At 28.1% G+C, this 27,894-nt stretch overlaps 2 protein-coding genes across 6 annotated transcripts in view; one reads left to right on the plus strand and one right to left on the minus strand.

Annotated features, from left to right (window-relative positions):
* LOC142330560 (alpha-tocopherol transfer protein-like) overlaps positions 1–27,894 on the plus strand; it is a 75,793-nt gene that overhangs the window by 40,948 nt on the left and 6,951 nt on the right. For 2 of the 5 annotated variants that reach the window (XM_075375917.1, XM_075375921.1), the window contains exons 2-5: positions 18,084–18,227; positions 20,622–20,778; positions 22,343–22,595; positions 23,665–23,775. In XM_075375917.1, coding sequence (XP_075232032.1) covers positions 18,089–18,227; positions 20,622–20,778; positions 22,343–22,595; positions 23,665–23,775 — 660 coding nt within the window. In that variant the 5' untranslated portion in view covers positions 18,084–18,088. Of the gene's footprint in view, positions 1–2,573; positions 2,793–8,400; positions 8,844–18,083; positions 18,228–20,621; positions 20,779–22,342; positions 22,596–23,664; positions 23,776–27,894 lie in introns of those variants that run through there. The other 3 variants (XM_075375920.1, XM_075375919.1, XM_075375918.1) reach the window with 3 other exon arrangements.
* The window catches only part of LOC142330559 (uncharacterized), a 45,736-nt gene continuing 40,792 nt past the window's right edge, over positions 22,951–27,894 (minus strand). The window contains exon 5 of the mRNA XM_075375915.1: positions 22,951–23,312. Within this exon, the coding sequence (XP_075232030.1) occupies positions 23,307–23,312 (6 nt within the window). The 3' untranslated portion in view covers positions 22,951–23,306. The remainder of the gene's footprint in view (positions 23,313–27,894) is intronic.

A 27,894-nucleotide genomic window follows, 5' to 3' on the forward strand; every position in this document is an offset into this window, starting at 1 on the left:
GCCTATTAAATTACATATACACACTTTTAAAAGTACAAATAATTTTATTTCACTAATAATTTCTGATTTTTTTCATATTTTTTATTTATTTTTTTTTATTGTTATCATTGAATTGTTATTTAATGTAAAAAGTTTTATCTATTTATACAAATGATTATTTTTAGTCATTGCACTTAAATCACTTCTTTTTTATTACTTCGTAATTATGATTTTATCTTCTACTTTAATCAAGATTTACGTGGTTCCTTTAGTCCTTCCATCCCTATAAATATCAGAGAAGATTCATTTTTTAACTGTACAGGTAAGAACATTTTCTTTAAGTAAATACAAAAAAAGTTAATTTTAAAAGTGAAATGAATTATGAGTCACCTTAAATGATGTAATGTAGTACCCGCACCTACTTTAAATTACTGTAATTTTGCAGGATATTAATATGCATTTTCCATTAACATGCTAATCCTTTCTGCTGATTACACATCCTTTAATTTAGCCTCCCATTTCTGTTTTTAAAAATACACAGTAACATTTTTCACTGCTCTATTATTTATAATAGCATAAGTAACCAATATATTCTCAAGGTTCCAAAGCCAAAGCTTCTGGAAAAATGTACAAGATGCATTAAATGATATTTATTAAAGAATGGATGAAGAGTGAATTGCAAGCTGTTGATGGATCATTTTTTGAAGAATTAGAGAAATCTAACTTGATAGATTAGATAGAATAAATACATGGTGATTTCAGAATTATTATGCATTCAAAATATATAACTATTAAACAAGGCAGAAATAAAATATAAATCTAAGAAATGATAAATAAGCAGACGATACAGCCTGCAGGATCATGGACGATTTATACACCTACAGGTTAACAAGAAAGAGAAGACTCAAGAGTGATAATAATAAAATTAATAAACCACTTGATAAACTTATGTATTGTCGCATGTTCGTGACTTGACCAGGATATTGAGAGACTAACAGTTAAAAATATTTATATAAATACAATTTATTAGTTTAAGAACATAGAAAATAAGACAAATCAATAATAATAACAATAAAAATAATCAATTACATACAAAATAGTATTTCAAATAAGGACAGGATTTATTTAAAAATAGTTAAATCATAAAAACAGAATACAGTCCAATTGACTAAAGACATTACAATGACCACTAGTATTAACACCTAATATTGCATTAATAACAAGATAAGATTTGACAAGTCTAAAGTTCATACAATTCCTTTCACTGTAAATACCTTTCCTGTTTTCACTAAGACTAGCATACTATTTATGAATGAATTTAATATTGTCACTTTCACTTACTTTCTACCCATAACTCACCAAACAACTTACTGCACTCACGCACTGTCCACACTGGAATGCTTGTGACATAGTATTTACACATTTTTACTGCACGCTAACTAATAACGCTCTCTCACAATCGCAGCAGTCACTTATACTCACTTCATACTGACTGTCCCACTGGTTCGAGCAGTATTTATATACTCTGTTGAAATGTTAAAGTTCTCATCATCCCTTATATTTTTCCATGAATTTCTACTACGGTCCGGTAACCCTTCTAGTCAAACAACAGTTGTTGGAGGTGTGGCATTGACAGTATTACAAAGAACGATTGTTAAACGGATCTGTTAGCCTGAGAAAAGGATCCCTTTTAGTACCCTTCTGGATTCCTTCATAAATATTTTTTCATAATTGGAATGAATCGGTTAGGTCCGTTACACTGGTCTTGTTACAGTATGTTTATTTTCATCTATTTTTGATTAATATAAACACATTGTATATACAATGAAAAGTAGTGTGAATTCATTCTACATAACTCATAAGCATGTTGTTAAACAAGCTTCTATGAGTATGTAAAAAATGACATATGATGACATATAAATATGATGTTTATTATATTAAAAATTATTTTATTTACATTGTAAAATCAAAAATAAATCTTATTGTGTAGTAGTTTATTTTGCCTCATGTATGTTAATTAATAAAATTAGTACTACTCAAAATAAATTAGTTATTTAATTATTATTATTAACCTTCTATATCTTACACTTCTTGATATTGATTCTTCCATCATCAAATTTTTTTTTTTGTTAATGGCATCTCTCTTAAAAATAACTTAGGAAATCCCTCTATTACTAAATCTAATAATACATTGTATACACATTGTGTTTGTTTAATGTTTTTTGTCATTTTGTTTGGTTTTTTTTTTTGTTTATAAATATCATATTTTTAAAGTATGTTAAGATTTTCCCTTTTATGTGCTATTTTAAAATTTGAATGTTATAGCTAATTTTTTTTGTACATATTTCCTGTTATTATACTGGACAGGCTGTATAATTACCATGTGCTGTGATATACTTTGATCATTTAATTAATTAAATGGTGCACCTGGGGCAGTTGTAGTCCCAATTTATGATCAGTTGCAGTCAACAATTTATGAGGTATGAAAGTAAGACCTTTGATATTGTCAGACTCAATTTAAAGTTTTTGTCACTGCAGTCTAGTTTTTTTAAAGTTTGTTTGATGAGTAATTAATTAGTATTCTTTGGTGTTAGAGCGGGGCGCAGAGATCACACTTCTGTAAACTCAGTTAAATGGTTGTGAGGGTTTGATCTACAAAGTAGGACAGAAGAGCAAACATATCCAAAGAAGTCTACAGCTAAGGCAAAAGCTGAGTCAAAACACTTTGAGGAAAATGTTTACCGCGGCAATTCATCACTAGCATCCTGACAAAGATCTAGGTGACAACTGTGATATGTAATCAGTGTTTGAGGGTAAGACAACCTCTGGTTTATCAACACTGAGGTAGTGTGGCAAACAAAATCATTATAAGAAAGGCTGTCTTTCCCTTAGGGGGTCAGGATGGACAGGCTGTATGCACCATACAGGTTAAATGCTGAATGTACATACTTTGCAAAACGTTTAAAGGAAAATTTTTCATAGATATTACCAAAACATGAAAATTGTGTACATAATGCATAAAAATCAAGATTTCAACATACTTGAACAATATGAAATTTGCAAGCTAACAAAATCACATAAAAAAACATATTGCTCTCAAAAATAAGATGATAAAATATTTTATCATGTTAATTTTTTTATTTTATTAATATTAATAAAATAATTAATAATATTAATATTAAATATTTTATATTATTTGATTATATATTTAAGGGGTTTCCTATCTATACGACAACAACATACATAAATATTCTAATGGACCTAGCACCAAGGATACAGCTGATAATTAGCTCCAAAGACCTTAAGAAGATGAAGTTCTATTAATTTTAAATTTAATCATTTAGTAATTTTAAAAATATGTTCTATTTTATGATTCTGTTTAATGAACATATCTTTTTAAATAAATTCATAAGAGATATTGGGTCCATTCAGTTCTATTTAATTATAAAAGAAGTTGTGAAATTCTATCTTCCTTCTATTTAAATGAACATATATAATGTATTTATATTCATTTAAAATCATTTAAAATCAGTAGAAAAAATTATGAGAAACATAACTATTTGTATCTAAGTACTGACAAATGCATTATTTTACAAAAACATATTTTTTGTTGATAAATTATACCTGCAGCAAAAAAAGAAATTAAAACGTTAATAAAATTAAATGTTAATAAAAGAAAAAACATGAACTGATCTGATACTTGATATAAAAAGAAGCCTGAGCATATCTCTTCTTGACCTCATATCTAAAGTAGCAACAATTAGAGATGTTTAATTTGCTTTTTAATATATATTAAATTGTAATCATTATGCTGGCATTTAAATCAACTAAATTATTTATTTTATATTAACATGTATCAAGTTACATTACTGTTTGGTTTTTTTCTTATGATAGTAGATGTCCTTGTAAAACACGTATATAGCTCACTACCGTGTAATCTTACTGACAGTTAAAATAATTACCTGCTGGTTCTCTTCAGCAGCAGATAGGTATTATAGGAGTGTGATGTTATTGTTGTGTGACATTTATTGATATTGTTAATTTATTTTAATGTAAGACAAGTCATTTTGTTGTTACATCTTGAGGTATTGATCTTTCTTGGTACTGATACAAAAGTTTTTATCTATTTATTTTTTTCAATAATATATTTTACTTTAAATTAATAACAGTTTATATAAACTAAAACTTATATACGTTTTTATTAATAATTAGTTTTTGTTAAAGTTTTTGATCTGTAGAAGAGTCAACTTAAAAATATATTATACATTTACAGCAAGAATCATGTTGGATTTAATCTCATCTTTCTAATTTATTTTTTAATATTTAAAAAGAAATTACATTTCCATATTACCACGTACAACCTTCTCTGTAAATTTTTGTGGTGAGTCATCAGGAATAAAAGGTAAATATTATGAATCCTCTTTTGTATTTTAATAATTACTAAACAAAGTAAACAATTAGTAAGCAAAGTTTACTACCGGCCTTCGTGGCACGAGTGGTAGCTTCTCAGCCTTTCATTCGGAGGTCCTGGGTTCGAATCCCAGTCAGGCATGGCATTTTCACACACTACAAAAACTGTCATTCATCTCATTCTCTGAAGTAATACCTAATTGTAGTCCTGGAGGTTAAAAAAAAAATAGCCAATTACTTTAAATATTAAACTAGATTAACAAAATAATAAAAACAGATACAAAATATAAATCCAAAAATTTAAATAATGAGATAAAGTTTAAAAAAATAATTCTTTTACTTATAAAGTAAAAACATTATAAATAAGCAAATTTTACTTACAAAGTAAACAATTGTACTGTTTGATTTTTCTTTCAATCACACATTAAAAAACCTGTCAAAAAATGTATTAACCCTTAATTAGCACCAACTTAAAAAGGCTGAAATTTAAAGAATAATTGAAAATACTATAATGTTCTACTTTTTACAACAGTTGCTTTAAAAGTATGTTTTATTTATTTTTCACAGTATATTTTATTTTTAGATTTAATTTACTTAAAATATGGATTACGGCTATAAAAAAATATGCTTAATGAAAATGAGCAGTTCACAAAAAAGCAACTGCAAAAACAACTTGTTTCTTGATAAAAATAAAAGAATCAAAATGATATCAGACTTTTTATCACTTTCTATAACACTCAGTACCAAGCAACAATGACAAAAAATGACAAATATTTTCAAATCATCTATTTAAACAATATAATTTTTTCACTTAATTTATTAGAAATAATGGAATCATCACAGAAATTTCCTGTAAAAAATAAAAATTCAATTATCTAAATTAGTAAATTTAGTAGAATAAGGTTTTAAAATTTAAAAAAAAAAGCTGGCAAAGTATTGCATGACTTTCCCAGCTACACCAGCCAGGTCATGATTACCAAAAGAAGATTTAATATCAAAATTTTCAAATTTTGGATAAAAAATTATTGATTTTAGGGGCTTCCTTACTCTATAGGGAAAATTTAGGAAATATATATTTGTAAAGAAGTGATTCCTAACAAAAAAAATTAATTTAAAAGAGAATTTTTTTTAAATATTGAAAAAATATATTTTTTTATAATAAAAATTAAGTATTAGAAGCAAAAAATAAGATAACAGTATTTTTTTAGAGGTGGGGAATAAATTTTAAGAATGATTTTTCTAAAAACTTTCATACATGGGTTAAGCTTAATAAATTTGGTTAAAGTTCCTTTAGCTACTTTTTATTTTAAAAAAAGAAAATTTTCAAAAAACTTTTCTGCATTTTAGGTTTGGGGACTATAATTTTAAAAAATTGTAGACATTTCTTGATAGCTCTGTATATGATGCGTAAACTTTAAAAAAAGTTTTGAAAAATATTTAAACCAAAGAAAGATATAGCAAAGTAACATAAAAAAGCTCTGATGTGGACAACACATAACTTCATGTATGCCTATTAGATTACATTTACCCATTCTTTTAAATGAAAAGTACATAAAATTTTATTTCATTAAAAACTTCTGATATTTATTCTTTTTTTTTGTTATTGACTTTATTATTCATCGTATTTTTTTTTTTTTTTAATGAGAGGTTAATAATTATTAATAAATCAATATATTTAAATAAAAAAAAAGTTAAAAAAAGAGATGAAGTCTGATTCGAACCATTGTGCATTCCCTTGAATAATTAAAATTTTATTTGGCTATAACTCTGGAACCAATGAAAATAAATATAATCTATGATATATTGCTGAAAAGGTATCAATAGGGCTTATTACTGCAGTTAAGAAAAAGTCCAAAATCCAAATATTTTGGGTTTTGGGCTTTTTGAATGCTTTTGGTTCAGTCGATTGCAGTCAAAAGGAGAGCTGCACAATTAGATGTTACTGCAGCCCTAAATCCAAAACTTCAATAATCCTAAATAAAACTTCAGTCCAAAAATTGAATTATTTATATATGTATTATAACAAATTTCCTTTTAATAATATTTTTTCTAAAATGCCTCTAAATAAATCAGAATTGGTTTTTCACAATATCACCCAACCCCCTTAATAAACTTAATATGATTAAAATTTCTTATATGAAAATATTTAAGCCAAATTTAAAAAAATTGGTTTGATGAATCTGAGATATAAAGACAAAAGTAATTTGACACACAACATACATACAAATGCACATATGTAAAAATATTTTTTTTTTTTATCTAGATGAACTAACTGGATCCTTAAACATAAATATTTGCTATAAACCCGATAACCCATTTTTGACATGAATACAATACTTTCCACTTTAATACACCTCACTTGAAGTTCAAATCCCGTTGAACAAATTTCTGATTAAAATTCCTGATTTTGTTCATTTTTCTACTAATCACAAACAATTTTTAAGGGAAATTAAAAATAAATTTATTTATAAAACACTATAAAATATTAAATATCTTTTTTAATCATAATTCTTGTCATCATTTTTTTTTTTTTTTGTTTTTTATACATACTTTCTTTTCCTTTTTTTATTTTTTCTTAAAAAAAAACCTGTAATTTTTTTTAGTCATTGATTATTTAGCTGATTTGATATTTGCACTCCTTTCTATTCTGTAGAATTTTTTATCTTAGCATATTTATTACATCATAATTTACCTATTTCATGTATTCTAATTATTTCCTTCACTTAAAGTTTTATCCTCACATATCCCTCCAATACCAGACTTCCAATCTTAAAATATCAAATAGTTATGTTTCTCATAATTTTTTCTACTGATTTTAAATGATTTTAAATGAATATAAATACATTATATATGTTCATTTAAATAGAAGGAAGATAGAATTTCACAACTTCTTTTATAATTAAATAGAACTGAATGGACCCAATATCTCTTATGAATTTATTTAAAAAGATATGTTCATTAAACAGAATCATAAAATAGAACATATTTTTAAAATTACTAAATGATTAAATTTAAAATTAATAGAACTTCATCTTCTTAAGGTCTTTGGAGCTAATTATCAGCTGTATCCTTGGTGCTAGGTCCATTAGAATATTTATGTATGTTGTTGTCGTATAGATAGGAAACCCCTTAAATATATAATCAAATAATATAAAATATTTAATATTAATATTATTAATTAATAATTAATTTTTTTATTAATTATTAATTAATAATTAATAATATTAATATTAAATATTTTATATTATTTGATTATATATTTAAGGGGTTTCCTATCTATACGACAACAACATACATAAATATTCTAATGGACCTAGCACCAAGGATACAGCTGATAATTAGCTCCAAAGACCTTAAGAAGATGAAGTTCTATTAATTTTAAATTTAATCATTTAGTAATTTTAAAAATATGTTCTATTTTATGATTCTGTTTAATGAACATATCTTTTTAAATAAATTCATAAGAGATATTGGGTCCATTCAGTTCTATTTAATTATAAAAGAAGTTGTGAAATTCTATCTTCCTTCTATTTAAATGAACATATATAATGTATTTATATTCATTTAAAATCATTTAAAATCAGTAGAAAAAATTATGAGAAACATAACTATTTGTATCTAAGTACTGACAAATGCATTATTTTACAAAAACATATTTTTTGTTGATAAATTATACCTGCAGCAAAAAAAGAAATTAAAACGTTAATAAAATTAAATGTTAATAAAAGAAAAAACATGAACTGATCTGATACTTGATATAAAAAGAAGCCTGAGCATATCTCTTCTTGACCTCATATCTAAAGTAGCAACAATTAGAGATGTTTAATTTGCTTTTTAATATATATTAAATTGTAATCATTATGCTGGCATTTAAATCAACTAAATTATTTATTTTATATTAACATGTATCAAGTTACATTACTGTTTGGTTTTTTTCTTATGATAGTAGATGTCCTTGTAAAACACGTATATAGCTCACTACCGTGTAATCTTACTGACAGTTAAAATAATTACCTGCTGGTTCTCTTCAGCAGCAGATAGGTATTATAGGAGTGTGATGTTATTGTTGTGTGACATTTATTGATATTGTTAATTTATTTTAATGTAAGACAAGTCATTTTGTTGTTACATCTTGAGGTATTGATCTTTCTTGGTACTGATACAAAAGTTTTTATCTATTTATTTTTTTCAATAATATATTTTACTTTAAATTAATAACAGTTTATATAAACTAAAACTTATATACGTTTTTATTAATAATTAGTTTTTGTTAAAGTTTTTGATCTGTAGAAGAGTCAACTTAAAAATATATTATACATTTACAGCAAGAATCATGTTGGATTTAATCTCATCTTTCTAATTTATTTTTTAATATTTAAAAAGAAATTACATTTCCATATTACCACGTACAACCTTCTCTGTAAATTTTTGTGGTGAGTCATCAGGAATAAAAGGTAAATATTATGAATCCTCTTTTGTATTTTAATAATTACTAAACAAAGTAAACAATTAGTAAGCAAAGTTTACTACCGGCCTTCGTGGCACGAGTGGTAGCTTCTCAGCCTTTCATTCGGAGGTCCTGGGTTCGAATCCCAGTCAGGCATGGCATTTTCACACACTACAAAAACTGTCATTCATCTCATTCTCTGAAGTAATACCTAATTGTAGTCCTGGAGGTTAAAAAAAAAATAGCCAATTACTTTAAATATTAAACTAGATTAACAAAATAATAAAAACAGATACAAAATATAAATCCAAAAATTTAAATAATGAGATAAAGTTTAAAAAAATAATTCTTTTACTTATAAAGTAAAAACATTATAAATAAGCAAATTTTACTTACAAAGTAAACAATTGTACTGTTTGATTTTTCTTTCAATCACACATTAAAAAACCTGTCAAAAAATGTATTAACCCTTAATTAGCACCAACTTAAAAAGGCTGAAATTTAAAGAATAATTGAAAATACTATAATGTTCTACTTTTTACAACAGTTGCTTTAAAAGTATGTTTTATTTATTTTTCACAGTATATTTTATTTTTAGATTTAATTTACTTAAAATATGGATTACGGCTATAAAAAAATATGCTTAATGAAAATGAGCAGTTCACAAAAAAGCAACTGCAAAAACAACTTGTTTCTTGATAAAAATAAAAGAATCAAAATGATATCAGACTTTTTATCACTTTCTATAACACTCAGTACCAAGCAACAATGACAAAAAATGACAAATATTTTCAAATCATCTATTTAAACAATATAATTTTTTCACTTAATTTATTAGAAATAATGGAATCATCACAGAAATTTCCTGTAAAAAATAAAAATTCAATTATCTAAATTAGTAAATTTAGTAGAATAAGGTTTTAAAATTTAAAAAAAAAAGCTGGCAAAGTATTGCATGACTTTCCCAGCTACACCAGCCAGGTCATGATTACCAAAAGAAGATTTAATATCAAAATTTTCAAATTTTGGATAAAAAATTATTGATTTTAGGGGCTTCCTTACTCTATAGGGAAAATTTAGGAAATATATATTTGTAAAGAAGTGATTCCTAACAAAAAAAATTAATTTAAAAGAGAATTTTTTTTAAATATTGAAAAAATATATTTTTTTATAATAAAAATTAAGTATTAGAAGCAAAAAATAAGATAACAGTATTTTTTTAGAGGTGGGGAATAAATTTTAAGAATGATTTTTCTAAAAACTTTCATACATGGGTTAAGCTTAATAAATTTGGTTAAAGTTCCTTTAGCTACTTTTTATTTTAAAAAAAGAAAATTTTCAAAAAACTTTTCTGCATTTTAGGTTTGGGGACTATAATTTTAAAAAATTGTAGACATTTCTTGATAGCTCTGTATATGATGCGTAAACTTTAAAAAAAGTTTTGAAAAATATTTAAACCAAAGAAAGATATAGCAAAGTAACATAAAAAAGCTCTGATGTGGACAACACATAACTTCATGTATGCCTATTAGATTACATTTACCCATTCTTTTAAATGAAAAGTACATAAAATTTTATTTCATTAAAAACTTCTGATATTTATTCTTTTTTTTTGTTATTGACTTTATTATTCATCGTATTTTTTTTTTTTTTTAATGAGAGGTTAATAATTATTAATAAATCAATATATTTAAATAAAAAAAAAGTTAAAAAAAGAGATGAAGTCTGATTCGAACCATTGTGCATTCCCTTGAATAATTAAAATTTTATTTGGCTATAACTCTGGAACCAATGAAAATAAATATAATCTATGATATATTGCTGAAAAGGTATCAATAGGGCTTATTACTGCAGTTAAGAAAAAGTCCAAAATCCAAATATTTTGGGTTTTGGGCTTTTTGAATGCTTTTGGTTCAGTCGATTGCAGTCAAAAGGAGAGCTGCACAATTAGATGTTACTGCAGCCCTAAATCCAAAACTTCAATAATCCTAAATAAAACTTCAGTCCAAAAATTGAATTATTTATATATGTATTATAACAAATTTCCTTTTAATAATATTTTTTCTAAAATGCCTCTAAATAAATCAGAATTGGTTTTTCACAATATCACCCAACCCCCTTAATAAACTTAATATGATTAAAATTTCTTATATGAAAATATTTAAGCCAAATTTAAAAAAATTGGTTTGATGAATCTGAGATATAAAGACAAAAGTAATTTGACACACAACATACATACAAATGCACATATGTAAAAATATTTTTTTTTTTTATCTAGATGAACTAACTGGATCCTTAAACATAAATATTTGCTATAAACCCGATAACCCATTTTTGACATGAATACAATACTTTCCACTTTAATACACCTCACTTGAAGTTCAAATCCCGTTGAACAAATTTCTGATTAAAATTCCTGATTTTGTTCATTTTTCTACTAATCACAAACAATTTTTAAGGGAAATTAAAAATAAATTTATTTATAAAACACTATAAAATATTAAATATCTTTTTTAATCATAATTCTTGTCATCATTTTTTTTTTTTTTTGTTTTTTATACATACTTTCTTTTCCTTTTTTTATTTTTTCTTAAAAAAAAACCTGTAATTTTTTTTAGTCATTGATTATTTAGCTGATTTGATATTTGCACTCCTTTCTATTCTGTAGAATTTTTTATCTTAGCATATTTATTACATCATAATTTACCTATTTCATGTATTCTAATTATTTCCTTCACTTAAAGTTTTATCCTCACATATCCCTCCAATACCAGACTTCCAATCTTAAAATATCTAAACATAACGGCCGGCCATTAACTTAGTCTGACTATATGATACATCTTAATCTTTCTACTCTCCTGTTCATCAAACAATTCTTCATTTTGAACCTTACAACACCAAATTTCTGAAGATCTCTCTATTTTTTTCCTTTCTTATCTTTTGTCTATGTTTTATAACCATAAATTGATATACTGTACTCAAATATTTAATTTTTTAAAGTTCTTTATAATCTAAACATGATAGACAAGTGTTTTATGTTAACTGCCTTGTCTTTTCCACTCTGGTTTTGATTTTGTATCTTACTACATGTCATCACTCATTGCAATTTTACTACCTAAATCTGATGAATTTTTATACTTAAAAAAAGTCTTAATGTACAATAATTTTTAATATAACTATTTAAATGCTTTATTCCCCTTAGTAAAATTGAAATTTTGTTAATACCCTTTCAATTTTGTTTAAACTTTCAGTTAATTTTAATCAGTACCAAAACTTAGGTTTCATTATAAAAAAATTATTAAAGAGCAGTGCCATAAAAATAGACTTTTAGGCTTTCATTGTACACATATTGTAAAATATGAGTCTTTCATTATAAAATTAGAAAGAAAATAGAACAGTGATTAACCATTTTTATGCAAGATATGCTTGAAGGGATATTTCCCTTCAGTATATTCCACTTCCTTTTTAAACTTTACCCATAAAATAATAATACTAACTAAAAGTGAAAAAAATTAGGCTTCAGCAACTCATGTAGTTCATGTAACCTCAAGCAATTTTCTGCTGTTACAAAATATGACAATTTTCTTCATCATTTGTATCTCAGATGTACTTCTCATTAAATGTTAGGTTTTGAGGAGCTAATAGCTCTCACTTGATTAGTAATTTATTTATTTTTGAGAACCATTACTGATGTTAGTCAACATTTTAATACAGAGTGAGCAACATAAAACTGAACCCATAATGAAACTGCTACCAACAATATTTATGAAAGACTCTCACACAACTTCTAGTGGATGTATATATTACTACTGATTGTTGATGCCATTTGTCAGGTGGATAAGGGTCAGTGCAGTATAAATTTTGTTGCAGTGCAGTTATAGTGTGAGTGCAGTTGTGTTTGTGTAAAATGCCTTATTCAATCCAGAAGAGGATAGCTATAGTTGATTCATTCTATACCTATATTCATTCTGGATCGTTTGAATAATCATGTCAAGTATTCGTAGAAAAATTTCTGAATGCCTGTATCCCAGCAAATAGTAGCGTACACAAATTAATTAAAAAATGGCATACAACAGGTATTTTTTATATGTGTGGTTGTTTTTTGGGGGGTATTTTTTTTAAATTTTCGTTAATTATTTCATTACAATTTATGTATTTCCATGTATATGTAATTAAAATGATATTCTAATTATGCAAGGATATCAACAGCTGTAAATGCAGAAGTTGGAAAAATCTGTGTTATATAAAACACTTAATTTATTCATCCAATTATTTTTGTAATACCCAGAAGACAAACAGAATATCCTTAATAGATAGTATGCCATCATCATGATGTGGTATTCTGTCTGTTAGCAGGTCCCTGGCACAACTACTGTCTCCACTGTTTCTGCCTCATGCTTGCTTTTCTTTTTGTCTCATCATAATCTTCACTACACTTTATTAACTTCACCAGTTCCTATATAGTATGTACAAATCAAAAAATAAATGAAAAGTACAATTAAAATAAGGCAATTTACAATACAAAGATTAGTAATTCTCTAGGTAACACAGTACTCTTTTCATCAATAAACCATAATTTTTGTTATGTTACAAACTAATTTAATAGATTGTAAAAAATATTTAACAATAAATGGCAGACCAAATGAAAGCATTAGGGGAGTTAATTGTCCTAGATTGCTCTGTTGACTACATAGCTATCAGCTGACTATGTTTTATTAATCAGTTTGTTAGTAGATTCTAATCAGCTAGTCTATTAAAAGTACATGACAATTGTCCCTCTGTAGAATAGTCTGATCACATTGTTGGCCAAGTTCTTTGAGTTAAGATATAAAATTAAAACTTGATTTTAATTTTTTCTATCAATGAAACACCCACGATTTTGGGTTCATTGAACTATCACTGTTCTTAGAAATACATATAAGTGATGCACAATTTGGATAATTCATTTAAAAGATACCATATACAATCAATAAAAACTGTAGAATATTTAATAATAATAATAAAAAAATGTTTATTTTTACTCATAAGATTGATAATGTTTGTATATAGTAAAAGTATCTACACTATGTTCTTTTTTCCTCTACTGCTGCTCTACACAAGTCTAATTAAAAAGCAATGTTAATTATAAATAAACAGAAATCATACTATCCTGCTAATGTAATGCAAAAATAACATTACAAATAAAGTAATAAAAAATTATCTGCATTTTTAACACAATGCAAAATCTACTAGGAAGAAAATAATTCTGGATTAAAAACATTTCCCAAGAGTTGTTGAAATTTTGAGAAGTTGAATGGAGAATGTTGATAATTTTGTATTAGTTTTTTATGGGTAGACTTGACTACGCAATTTTTTGAATGCCAAGGAATAAACTGTGTGAGAACGATTCATTGTTATGTGAACAGGAACAGTAATAAATAATTGCTTTCATTGCAAATAAAGGTCATAGGTTTATTCCATCAAATAGTATGTTTTTTGTTTTCAATTTAATCGAGAGATTTATATCAATTAATTTAAACCTCTATCAACAAATAAATTTCCAGAAAATGCAAAAAATATTTTGTATTATTTAACCATCTTTTTGTGTTAAAACTTTTTTTAGTATTACTAAGTGGTTTGTTTGTAAAAATAAATCAGTTATGAATTTGTTACAATAAATAAATAAATAAATAAATAATATACAAGGAATGACTGAAATGTAATGCATAGTCAGTCATAACTTTCAAGTAAAAAAAATTAGTAAAATTAAATAAATAAGGTATGAAAATACATTTCATTTTCTACAAAAGGTTACATTTATTTTTCCATGTAGTTACCATTTACAGCTAAAGATTTTTCCCAATAGTGAACCAGTTTTCTTATTCTGTTAATGAAAAATGTTGGCGGTATTTCCTTGATCCAAACCACAGCGACCACAGTCCCATGGTGAAATAATACCTTCAATATCCCTTTTTAATTGAGAAAAGAAGTGAAAATCACCTGAACCAAGTCAGTTGAGTATGGAAAATCTGGAATTAAATTGTATTATAATAATATAACTGCAACTTCACAAGAGCCTTAGCAGTTGCATCCGATGGTATAACCAATCATTATCATTTTGTAGAATTATCGCTCTGTGGTTTTTCAAACACAACACACACACACACACACACACACACACACATATATATCTCCTAAGGTGTCTTACATCTCTTTGAATCGCACAAAATTACAGTCAACCAGACTTCCAGGTAGTTAGTCATGTACACTGTTTGGAATCTCAGAACACCATCAGGATTTTTTTTTACAGAAAATAATTAAAAATTTTTTTGATTATGGTATTCCATGCTCTGCCATTTTTCTTCTAGGTCATAATGATGCACCCAAGTTTTTTTTCCCATCACATTATTGAAAAGGAAATCATCTTCCTTGTTATGGTAACATTTCACGATATTCCTTTCTTTGTTTTTGTTCTTTTCTGTGAGCTTGCACGACACCCATTATGAACACATTTTGCGGTAGCCCAGTTTTCAATAATGTGTTCTACTTATTTCGATATGCCTATCCGGGTAGAGATGAATTGTGTGATGCAATGGCCATTTTGAACCAATTCATCCATCTCCTTTTGCTGCTACTCATAAGTTATAGAAATCGGTCAACCACTGTGAAATTCATCCTAGATCTTTGGTTTACTGGCCGGCTTTTCTGAAACCAAAATCTTTTCCCCACCAACTTCGATCATTACTACTTCGATCACTTTAGACTTCGCTTTTAGACAACGATGAATGACAGCTTTAATTTTTTCTCTACTAAAATTCAATCAATGCACATTGTTTAAGATGAGTCCCTATTGTAGGCGTACTGACTCAATAACAATGGCAACTAATAGAAAATGATTCGGCATGATTCAGTTAGTTTTGAAGTATCACTAATAAGAGTATTAAATTACAAGATGACAGCATCTGTTGATTTGTGGGATATTACGTTCTCCCATTACATTCCATTGTTCATTACACTTTAGTCACCCCTTTATATAAAGAGTATCCCAGCACATGAATTCTGCTAAACTTCATAGGCTTATTTCTCATTAAAATAATGAAAAAAAGTTCATAGTTCTTCTTATGGTTTTGACCCATGTAAAGCAGCTAAGTTTTTTCCATTCAGAGTCTTCCATTCCATTCAGAGTTGTTTTTTCTGAGAATAATGATGTTTATTATACAGCTAAACATTTGAGAATAATATGGAAAATTGTATAGGGCTGTCTTTTTCTTGATAGCAATTTTTCTTGATAAGATCAGTATGAGTAATTAATTAATTTAAAAAATTAGAATTAAATCAAATTAAAAATTAAATTAAAATGTACATTTTTGTACAGCTGCATTAGATTTTTTTTTATGATTAGTTCACCATAAGCTGGAAGCTTGTGCATGGGAATATGAAATGGAAATTTTGTATGAAAAATACCTTGCATGCCTGGGATTTGAATCTGGAAGCTCCATATAAAAGGAGACGCCGTTACCGCTCCATCATGGAGATTGACAGTTATTGTTTGCAATGTATATTGTTTAAAATATATGTTCTTTCTTCAACTCCTTGCATTTTCATTCAAATCATACTATTGTAGGGTAGGTAATAAGAAGGCTCGATATGAAAGGTTAAATTCAACCAGAAAGAATCCACAGGAGATTTATATTTGTCGTGGAAAGTTAGCGATAATTTGTGTAAAATATAAATGTATGTAGGCCTGTGAAGAAATTATAACCCCCGGGCAATGTCAGGTACATAGCTAGTGTTTTTTAGATTATTTTTTTAGATAAATTAAGCAAAGTTTGATTAAAGTTTAATTAAATGTTATTGGAATTTAATAATGACTAATGATCGCACCAGTTAATACAATATCACTTACAAAAAAATATCCTTTTCATGTAGCAATTTTTTTTCTCTATATTGTGTAATTATAATATTCACACTGAATAAATTTTAAACTAGCAGAATCCCAATTTCAAATCCCAGTATGAACAGATAATTTTCTAGTGGAAAAATATCCACTCACAACTGGTCTTCCAGACATTGCCCCCAGACAACACTTAGTATATGAACTCTTTTTATTTTATTACAACTTTGTACAGATACATAGAAATTATATTCTAGAAAAAAATTATTCTAAAAAAAGGACAGCAAAAAACAAAACATAAAAGATCAAATGAATTGTGTTAATTTCAATGAAAATTTTGGTTATATATTTATTGGAAAGACCAGTAATTTATTAAGACTATTAATCAGACTTTTTACCTAGCATAACAACAATAATATTTTTTATAGATCATATGACAAAGTGAAGTTTAAAATTTTAATGAATTATGATTAAAAAAATAATTTTACATCGGTTGCTATAGAAACCAGTCAAGGACAAACTTCAGACAATATCATTTAACAAACTACATCTGACAATGAAAAGGAAGATTATGTATTTGACAATATATTTATACTGTGGTGTAGAACTTAAACGAATTAAAAACATTTTAGTGGTCCTAAATGCTTCACAATTTTACTGTAAGCATTGCTTTCTGTACTTCAAGATTAGTAAGTCATGAATAAATATAGTAGAACAGTATATAGGAGTTTCTTAAAATTTTTAGTATCATAAATGATACAAAAAAATTTATTACCAGAACTGTTCTTTTACTTTCGGTTAATAAAAGAGGATAATATTTAATTCAAAAGTGATATGGTGTAATATTTATTATAGCAGTATGTCCTGGTTTGTTTATAATAATAGCATCAATTATAAGTGAATCAGCTGTTTTCATTGCATTGCATTGTTTTCATTAGTTTAGTGTGGTTACTAATTTGTTTTGATAAACAGAAATTACATTTTATAAATGTATATTGTAATGAAATTAGAGAAAATGCTCATATTTAATATTAAAACATTTGTTAATATTTGACTTTTAAATGATGTGACCAGTATGATACTTTCAATGGAAGTGAGTTTATTTGTTAAATTATTTACATTAATTTTTTTTATTGTTACCAGCATAAAAAATGTATAAATCACTAATAAATTAAAAAATCAAATAAAAATTGATTATGTATTTAAATTATACATTATCAATTTCCTTTTATTCTATCAGCAAACTATTTTTCAAATAAATTTAACCAGTCATTGTAACTACATGTATGATAATTTTATACGTGATATAGATACTATTATGTAAAAAGGTAAATATATTTTATATTAATTATAAATATTTTTATTTATTTAAAGGGAAGATGAATCTAAAAGATCTAACTACAAAACCAATAACTACTGAAGAGGAATATAAGAAAAATCCTGACTTAAAGAAAGAAGATATTGAAATATTAAGACAGTGGGTAAAATCACAATCACACCTTCCAAGTGATATTACAGGTTTGCATTTTAATTAATTAAATGTCTAAAACAATTAATAAATTAATTTCATAATTATTACATTGTTCACTACTGTAATGTTATAAAAAAACAACCTAAAAAGGTATGTCCTTACTGTTTTGTGTAATATCTTTATACCTAACCTTGGTTAGTCACATTACATATTTCAAGCATCAAAAATCATGGAAATAGATGACTGAATAGATAATATACCCACATAAGCAAATCTTTTTTACCTTAGTCAAATACATCCATGAACATCAGCTCAGGTAGGACAATCAAAGAGAAAAAATAAGAACAAAAAAAATAAATACTTTTTAAAATAAGAACAATAACATGACATTATGTTACTCATTTGAATGGTTTAATGCTGTTCTATATTTTTTAAATCTACATACTTACTACCTTTAAGAACTAGATATTTGGTTATCTATTAAACATATTTTAATGTTTGTCTTATTCTAAATTTTTTACCCTCTACATATCCTCCTTATAAACAGTGTTGCCATCAGATGGAAAAAAAGATGAACTCAGTCAAAAAGACCATGCAGAATTAAAAATTCATTATTTTATCCAGAGGTTCAGGGTTTAAATGCTGGTCAGGCATGCCAATTTTTTTCTATCTATCAGCACCCATTACAGGGTACTAGCCATAATAAATTGTAATGTAGAGTTAATTGCTGTTGGATTTCTCTCTTTCAAGTCAATTATAGTCATTAAAAAACACACCTATTCATTGTTCTGAGGGGACAGATTAATGATATTTATTTTGACATGATATGACACCCGCTGGGCAACCTCAGCCGCAGAAGAAAATCAAACTCCACCACCCATAACAAAGGACCCAACACACTGCCCCAGGCCACAACCCTGGGATAGCATCTTGCCTACCTTATGGCTGCCCTCACGGAGCAGCACATCCCAATTACTGAAGTAACTTTGCATGACCTGCAATTCACTCACAGTGCATTCTCTTCTTTGCAGTTGATAAATGGCAGAGAGCCACCACAAATTATTAAACACCTCAGAAATCTCCAGAAAGATTACCAGAACATATTCCATTTCATTAATTGTTACCACACTCATCACATGGCGTATGGAATCTTAGTGCCTTTTCCAAGGTGAAACCCGTACTGATTCTCCATCAATAAGTCTCACGAGGTTAACCGCCCATTTATACAAAGGTACAGAACCTTTTAAAAAACCTTACCAATCATCAGTGGCCTATATGAGGAACTAACAATAATCGCCACCTTTAAACAATAACTTTACAATTCTCTTCTTTTAACAAGCCAGGAAGCATCAACCAAACAACAATTTATTGAGAGCGCACATGATAATTCTCACACTCACCCCAACCGAGTGAAGAAGGAGCTCCACAATGCCATGAAGCCATGAAAGCCTTGCTCCTATTTAAACCACAGATAGCTTGGTGCACCTTGGCCTCGGTAATCTCCAAGGACAATGCACCCCTGTGAAATTGAGCAACCTCATGCTGCACCCGTAGATTGTATGTGGTTCATAGATTGAAAAGTATTTAATGAAATTTGTTTAAGGTAAGAAGTCTATTTTTTAGTGTGGAATTGATACTTGAACCAGCCACAATCAAAAAATATTTTATTATGAAATTTTTTCAACTGTAAGTTGAAATTGTGGTAATTTATTAAGAATTATTTACTCTTATTGTTAAGATGGTTGCTCAAGTTTTAATAATAATTTCATTTTTGGATAATTATACTCTGATGATGTAGTTAACGAGATTCAAATGGAAATTATCTGTTTTCTTTTGAATGAAAATTATTTATTATCTTTCTATGACTTTCTTTCAAAATTAAAGTCTTTCCAGGTTTTTTTCTAATAGAAAATTTATGACAAGTTTACAATTACCTCTTTTCCCTAATTACTTAAATTAATTGACTTATTTTTTACATAAGAAAAACATTTTCCATGAAGTTTTTAATTTTGGTTAAGAGGTTTTTACTCCTTTTTTCTAAATGGTTTAGATTTACTAAATGTAATTTACTACAAAGCATAAATTTAACTTAAAACTTTTAATGAGTTGTTTCTACAGCCTATTTATTTTATTTTCTGATTTTAGTCGCACAAGTAATTATTAATAATTTTTGTTGGTTCTTTTTCGATGATTTTCTCAGCAACTTGTGTTTACATATTTTTTATAATTTAATGTAAAAGAACTCTAATGGATGTTAATTATTATTGATTTATTGAGTTATTATTATTGAGTTTTGTAAATGCACTCACAGAAAAAAGAAATTCAACTGAATTTTATAAATTACATCTCTATATTATTTGTTATTTTGTTATTGTTTTATTTTTTTTTGCTGTTATTTTAATTTTATTTTTTCATTTTATTTATCTACTATTAATTTTCAGAAAAACAGTTAATTTTATTCTATCACAGTTGTTACTATGATTTTGAAGCTACAAAAAGTTGTATTAATGTTTACTACAAACTACGTGCAAGTACACCTGAATTCTTTTCCTGCAGAAGAGTGGATACACCAGAGTCTAAACATTCATTAAAAGTGCTGTAAGTTAATTTAATTATTTAACTACAATACTTAATTGAATATTTACCTTGTGCAGAGTATTCAGTTCTTAAAAATTTTGAATAAACATTTTTCTTTCTTAGTATCCTTACAGGACCAAGAATAGAAAAGGAGCAGAGTTTTGTAAATGTAAAAAACAGGAAAATGTAATTTTTTGAAACATACACAATGTAAAAAAAATAAATTTCAGCCATTCAGTCGTATTCCTGGAATTTTCCTGGCCAGTTTACAGGTGCCATACAATTTGCCATTGCCAGAGTTTTTAATTGAAACCTAACCACCAAAGAACACTGGTATTCTGTCACAGTCTAGCATTCAAATCCATATAAAAGCAACTGCCTTTACAAGGACTTTAATCTTAGAATTCTCGACTTCGAACATCAGCTGTTTTGCAATGAGTTTTTAACCACTAGACTAACCCAGTCGGTGAGTTATTAATTGATCATTGACAAAAAATAGGAGGCTAGCATAAACAAAAAATAGATAGAAAAGGAAGAAGAGAGATTTGGGATACTTTCATATATGATGAAGAGAAGTTATAAAAATTGAAGGAAGATTCTCCAGGACTGACATTTTACTAACATTTTCAAAAATGCATAGGACCATATAGTATAGTAAAAAGTATAGTATAATCTAATCGTGCCTACCGTTGCTGTAACAGACGACTCATTTTTATATTTTGTTAATCAGTAAAAGTAGAGTGAATATTATAAGGAGTTGCATAAAATAATTTGTATTTTAAAACGCACATATATTCTTGTATGTATATTTATCATCATTAGTATATTAGTACACATTAATTATAATTAGTATATTGGCTGGCCTCTATGGTGTGAGTTATAGTGTATTAGCCTTTCATCTGAAGGTCCTGGGTTCAAATCCCAGTCAGGCATATCATTTTCACACACTACAAAATTGCCATTTCATCTCAGCCTCTAAAGGAACCTAATTGTTGGTTCCAGAGGCTAAAAAAAAATATTATTATATTAGAGAGAAGGTTAAAATGGAATTTTAACCAAGGGTTATTATGTTATGACATTAGAAACAATGTTATTTTAAAGTATAAAAAGAGTCAATAATCAATCCGATCTCTTTTATAATTTTTAATAACATTGTGACCAGTGGAATTAATTCACTTTCTTTACTGAAAATAGATCAAATCCATGTTGCCACTTTCAGATAATTTGCAATATTTTGAATGAAATGTTTGTTAAATGTTAAGGAAAGTGAGTTATTGAAAGTAACTATAAATAAATAAATATAAGTAATATTTTATATCTATATAATATCAAAAATAGTATTTGTGACAGAATTTAGAGCAGATTAAATTGATACTTGATTGAAGTATAATCTACAAATACATAATTTTCTTACAATTTTTGTTTTATTAAAATTTATTATTTGCTGCATGAAAAAGATTTAAGAGAAATCGTCTTTTATCAAAAAGATTACTGGTCCATTAAAATTTTATTTTAATGAGAAATTTTCTACATGTTTTAAAAATGATATAGTATTATTTCTGATATCAATATTGCTTTTTTTCAGTGATTTTGGATGTTTACCAGAAAAGGACCCAAATGGAAATCAAATAATATTCCATAGACTTCATGAATATGAATCAGGAAAATATGTACTGGATGATGGAATAAGACTATTAATTATGGCATTTGAAGCATGTTTATATGTAGAAGGAACAGTCCCTGGTTATACTATTTTGTTTGACATGAAAGGAGTTGGATTAGGCCATTTGATGAAAATAAAAATAAGTTCATTGAAGAAGCTTCTTGTCTATGTTCAGGTAAAAAAATTAATTTTTGTATGAATTTTACAGGGGCGTTTTTGTTTGAATACTAAATTGTGGATACCAGTGTTCTTCGGGTGGGTTTCAATTATCCACACATCTCAAAAATGATCGACCTGAGACTGCTCAAGACCACACTTCAGTTGCATTCATACATATCATCCTCACACATATACTGAACTAATACCTTACAGTGGTTTCGGAGGCTGAACAGAAAAAAAAAACAAAAAACAAGTTTTGATGATTACATTATATATTTTTAAGTATAAATTCTACTTAAATTCTATTATTTCAGCAGAAAAGTTAAGATTCCGTGTTTCTACTGTTTAAATGGGACATAAAATTGTGAATACATTAATTTTATTATTTTTTAGGTTAAACAGAGAAATATATATAGTATATATCTAAAATTAATACAATGCACATTTAATCAGCTCTCAAAGATCAGCAAATTTAAATAATACTGTTCAAATTTCAAGCTATATTCTTCGCATTTAAATAGCTGATGACAAATCACTTGATGCTAAAAGAAAGTATATTCAAAGTCATAAACAATATTCACTTCACATTACATCTTCTAAACACTTCTTGAAATTTTCTATGACTGTTGTATAATTTTTTTGGCAACCAATTTTTTTACAACTGATAAATTTTTAACATATTTGTTGGTATTTGCTTTTCCATCACTCAACTCCTTGTTTCTGTCTCTCAGCCCTGTAACAAAGTACTACATAAAACACATTGCACCTGCACTATGCAGCTATTGCAGATCCCACCTAAATAAGGCTCTGTACCAAATACCTAGAAATTTCTGGATTACATGTTAATTCATTCATTCACTGCTAGATTCAAGCCGACATTGATGAAATAGAAAGAAAATTAATGAGAGTCATTATTTTACTAGTCACTAAATTATAAAAATGATCAATACACTAAAAATTGAAATACAATATTTAAAAATTATTATTAATATTATTTGATAATTATTTCACACAAAAATTTTTATAAGATTATGTGCATTTGTTATTATTTCATTCTAAATGTGTTTTTATGATTCTTGTTTTAGGAGGGATTACCGATAAGGTTAAAAGCAATACATGTTATGAATTCAACATACCTTGTCAGTAAAATTATGATGATACTTAAACCATTTATGAAGCCTGAACTTATTGAATTGGTAAAGAAATCTTAAAGATTACTAATAATAGCTATGTGGTCTATAAATAAAGTAATGAGACTGGTTCAGAAAAACTTTTTATTTACAATCCAATTATACATTGACTCTTATCACCTTTGAAATAGTTCCGTTGGGAAGCACCAATACTTCAAACGGTTTTTCCCAGTCTTCATAGCAATGTTGTAACTCAGAAACCGGAATATCCTTTAGATGATCGGTTACATTTTTTTATGTTTTTTACTGTTCAAAAATTGGGAACAGGAAAACAGTCACAGGAACTCACCACCTTATTCACCTGACTCATTCACCGGACTCAAGTCAGGTGAATAAGGTGGTTGAGGAACTGCAGGAATGTTTTTCTTTGCCAAAAAGTCATTGAGAGTGCAGTGTGACAAGGTGCATTGTCATGATGCAGCATCCAGTTGTCTTTGATGGCTGGTCTCACACAGGCAACTCTTTCCAAGAATTTCTCTGCAAACATATTGATTTATAATCTGTCCTGTAGGTAAACACTCCTTATGAACAAAGCCATTATTACTGAAGAAACAAATTAGCACGGTTTTGATTTGCTCATTTTTGCTTTTTTGGGACATGGTGAGTTTGAAGTGTGCCACTCCTTGCTTAGGCGTTTTGTTTCTGGGTTGTACTCAAATATCCAAGATTCATCACCAGTAATAACATTTTTTAGAAATCAGGATCAGTTTCAATTCGCCCTAGAAGATCGCGGCAACAGGTTTTTTCTGACCAACTTTACACAAACTTTTTTCATGTCTGTACGGTTCAATAACGTGTCTTACTGTATCAAGTCACTGATTCGCTCAACACTGTCGTAACTTTTTGACATTAATGGTCTTCCAGAGCGTGGATCGTCCGGCCATCTGAAAATTTCAGTTTCAATTTTGAAAAATTATAAGTAGCATTCTCAGAGTTTAACACAATACTTGACTGCACAATGTTGCTCATAATTAGTATCGCTCATTTTTGTAACGCACAACAAAACTCGTTTTACGAAAATTTGTTTACGTCTCACGTGGCAACAATAGACTAAAAATATTACGTAATATAAATCAGCTATTCATATAGGGTCATTCACGGGAACCGGATGTTTTTGAAGTGGGTTGTACTCGGGCGTTCGTGGTGGGAGGGGCACGTGGCTGGTGTCTGACGTTTACTTTGTTCATAGCATTTACATTTTAGTCGTTGAGATGGAGCCGTGGACGCTAGACCAACGCCTGTACGCGTACGACAGTTTTGTGCGAAATGACGAATCCGTAACTGCTGTTCAGCGAGATTTCCGCCGTCAGTTTAATATCCATCGTAATGCAAGTGTTCCTTCTCGTAACACAATATTGCGATGGGTAAACAACCTTCAAACAAGTGGTTCAATATTGAAGAAAAAACCACCGGGTCCCCGACTAACTGCTAGCACTCCGGAGAACATCGAACGAGTAAGGGAAGCCATTGTCAGAACCCCACGCCGCTCTATTCAGAGGCATTCAGCAGCGCCTCAAATGAGCACAAGTACGGTAAGACAAATTCTGAATACAGACCTGCAGTTAAACGAGCAAGATTTCACGCAGCGATTACAATTTTGTGTGACAAATGCTTACCGTTTTTGAAGAAAATGAAAATTTGTTATTGTTAATGAGTGACGAAGCCCATTTTCATCTGAATGGCTTCAACAAACAGAATTGCCGGTACTGGGCAGAAAGAAACCCACATCAGCTTCACGAGAGACCACTTCATAGCCCAAAGGTGACTGTCTGGTGTGCAATAGGAAAGGTCGGTGTTATTGGACCATATTTTTTTGAAGAAAATGACGCTGCCGTAACTGTAACAGCTGATCGTTACATTGCGATGTTGAATACGTTTTTCATCCCTGAGTTTCGAAACCGGGGAATCGATTTTCAAAATGTGTTATTCCAGCAGGATGGAGCTACAGCGCACACAGCGAGGGCAACGATGGCTGTCCTCCGTTAACTTGTTTCCGGGACGGATCGTTTCCAGATTCGGTTACATTTCTTGGCCCCCTCGGTCCCCCGACTTGAGTAGTTGTGATTTTTTTCTGAGGGGGTTTCTGAAATCGCGTGTGTACGGCAATAAACCGCGTACATTGGAGAACCTAATGATCGCAATTCGTCATCGTCAGATTGATGTAGACATGCTGCAAAGAATTGAGGCCAGTTACCGTGAAAGGCTACAACAATGTATTGCCCAAAATGGACATCACTTGCCGGACATAATTTTTCGTTCATGAGTAAGTAACAAATGCTTTGATTTAACAAGTGTTTCAGTACCAATAAAACTTTTTTCAATTTTTTATGATTATTTTAAAAACATCCGGTTCCCGTGAATGACTCTGTATAACCATATGTTTACTAGTAACTTTACATTGTTGCCAGTTTGGCTGCCAAAAAACGTATCATTACTATATTTAAAGACCTCATATATTAGATTTACTACTTTATTTCTAAAATTAATATTTAAGGAGAACTTAGCTTTTATGTTTTGACTATTAATTTTAGTACTAAGTTTAGATGTTTTTTTTTTTTATGATAATTTTTCATATTCGTCAATGACACTTTCTTTTAGCAGAAACCGAAAATGGTTTGGAAAATATTTTTGAACGTTACAGATTTATTATTATTGGACCAAAAATTGGTTTAAAAATATAAGAATAGAAAAAAGGTGATGACTGACAAAGAGAAGGATAATAAGTAATTAATTGTGTAAGTTTAGGTAAGAATAATTAATATACTAGTAGTTTGTTATTTAAGGAGTGAAATTATAAAAAGTGGATAAAAAAGAATATTGAGATCAAAATCAGATTGTTTCAAAAAGGAAGGTTTTGTATTGAAAATAAGGTTTTGTGGAGTGTAGTAATCTGATAAAATATGATGTGAGAAGATATTTACAAAAATAGAAAAGGAAAGAAGTTTGTGACATAATCTTGAAATAAGATGAATTGACTGGTGGATTATATTACATTCATTAAAAGATAGATGAATTCATCGTTTAATATTCTCTACTGAGGAAAACAAAATTGATATACATGGTTCAAGGTTATAAGGATGTAGTAACTATGTCAAAATTAAAAGATACTAAAGACTGGAAAAGAATAACCCCTGATTAATTAAAGTGACTGATAACTTTAAAAAACCTGTATTGTAGAGATGAAGTAAACGACTGATAATTTCATGACTTCTTTTTTTAACATAACTTAAAATTTGAAAATCATTAATGTTTTTTCTGTAGAAATAATACAGCATATTGCTAATTGCATAAACTGTAGACAATTCATTTGTTCCATATGATGTTAAAGAAAAAAATATTTTCATTTGGAAAGATTCCAATGTTTCTAGTAGTACATTCCTCCATGCAGTTCATTATTTTTAACGTTTAATACCATGTAATGTTAAATGCCATAGAAGCTGATCTCTTTTTTTTCTTTTTCTGTTTAGCCTCCGGAAACTTTGCCAGGTATTACTTCAGAGGATGAATGAGAATTATATGTATGAGTATAAATGAAGTGTAGTCTTGTACAGTCTCAGGTTGACCATGATGTGTAGTTACTAGTACCCACAATGTTTTTTTTTGTCTTCAGTCATTTGACTGGTTTGATGCAGCTCTCAAAGATTCCCTATCTAGTGCTAGTCGTTTCATTTCAGTATACCCTCCACATCCTATACCCTAACAATTTGTTTTACATATTCCAAACGTGGCCTGCCTACACAATTTTTTCCTTCTACCTGTCCTTCCAATATTAAAGCGACTATTCCAGGATGCCTTAGTATGTGGCCTATAAGTCTGTCTCTTCTTTTAACTATATTTTTCCAAATGCTTCTTTCTTCATCTATTTGCCGCAATACCTCTTCGTCACTTTATCCACCCATCTGATTAACATTCTCTCCTAGCACCACATTTCAAAAGCTTCTGACATTTAAATTAATTTTTGATGTAAATAAATTATATTTCTTACTGAAGGCTCGTTTAGCTTGTGCTATTCGGCATTTTATATTGCTCCTGCTTCGTCCATCTTTAGTAATTCTACTTCCCAAATAACAAAATTCTTCTACCTCCATAATCTTTTCTCCTCCTATTTTCACATTCAGCTGTCCG

The sequence above is a fragment of the Lycorma delicatula genome, chromosome 9 (assembly GCF_047948215.1).
Source record: "Lycorma delicatula isolate Av1 chromosome 9, ASM4794821v1, whole genome shotgun sequence".
NCBI lineage: Eukaryota > Metazoa > Arthropoda > Insecta > Hemiptera > Fulgoridae > Lycorma > Lycorma delicatula.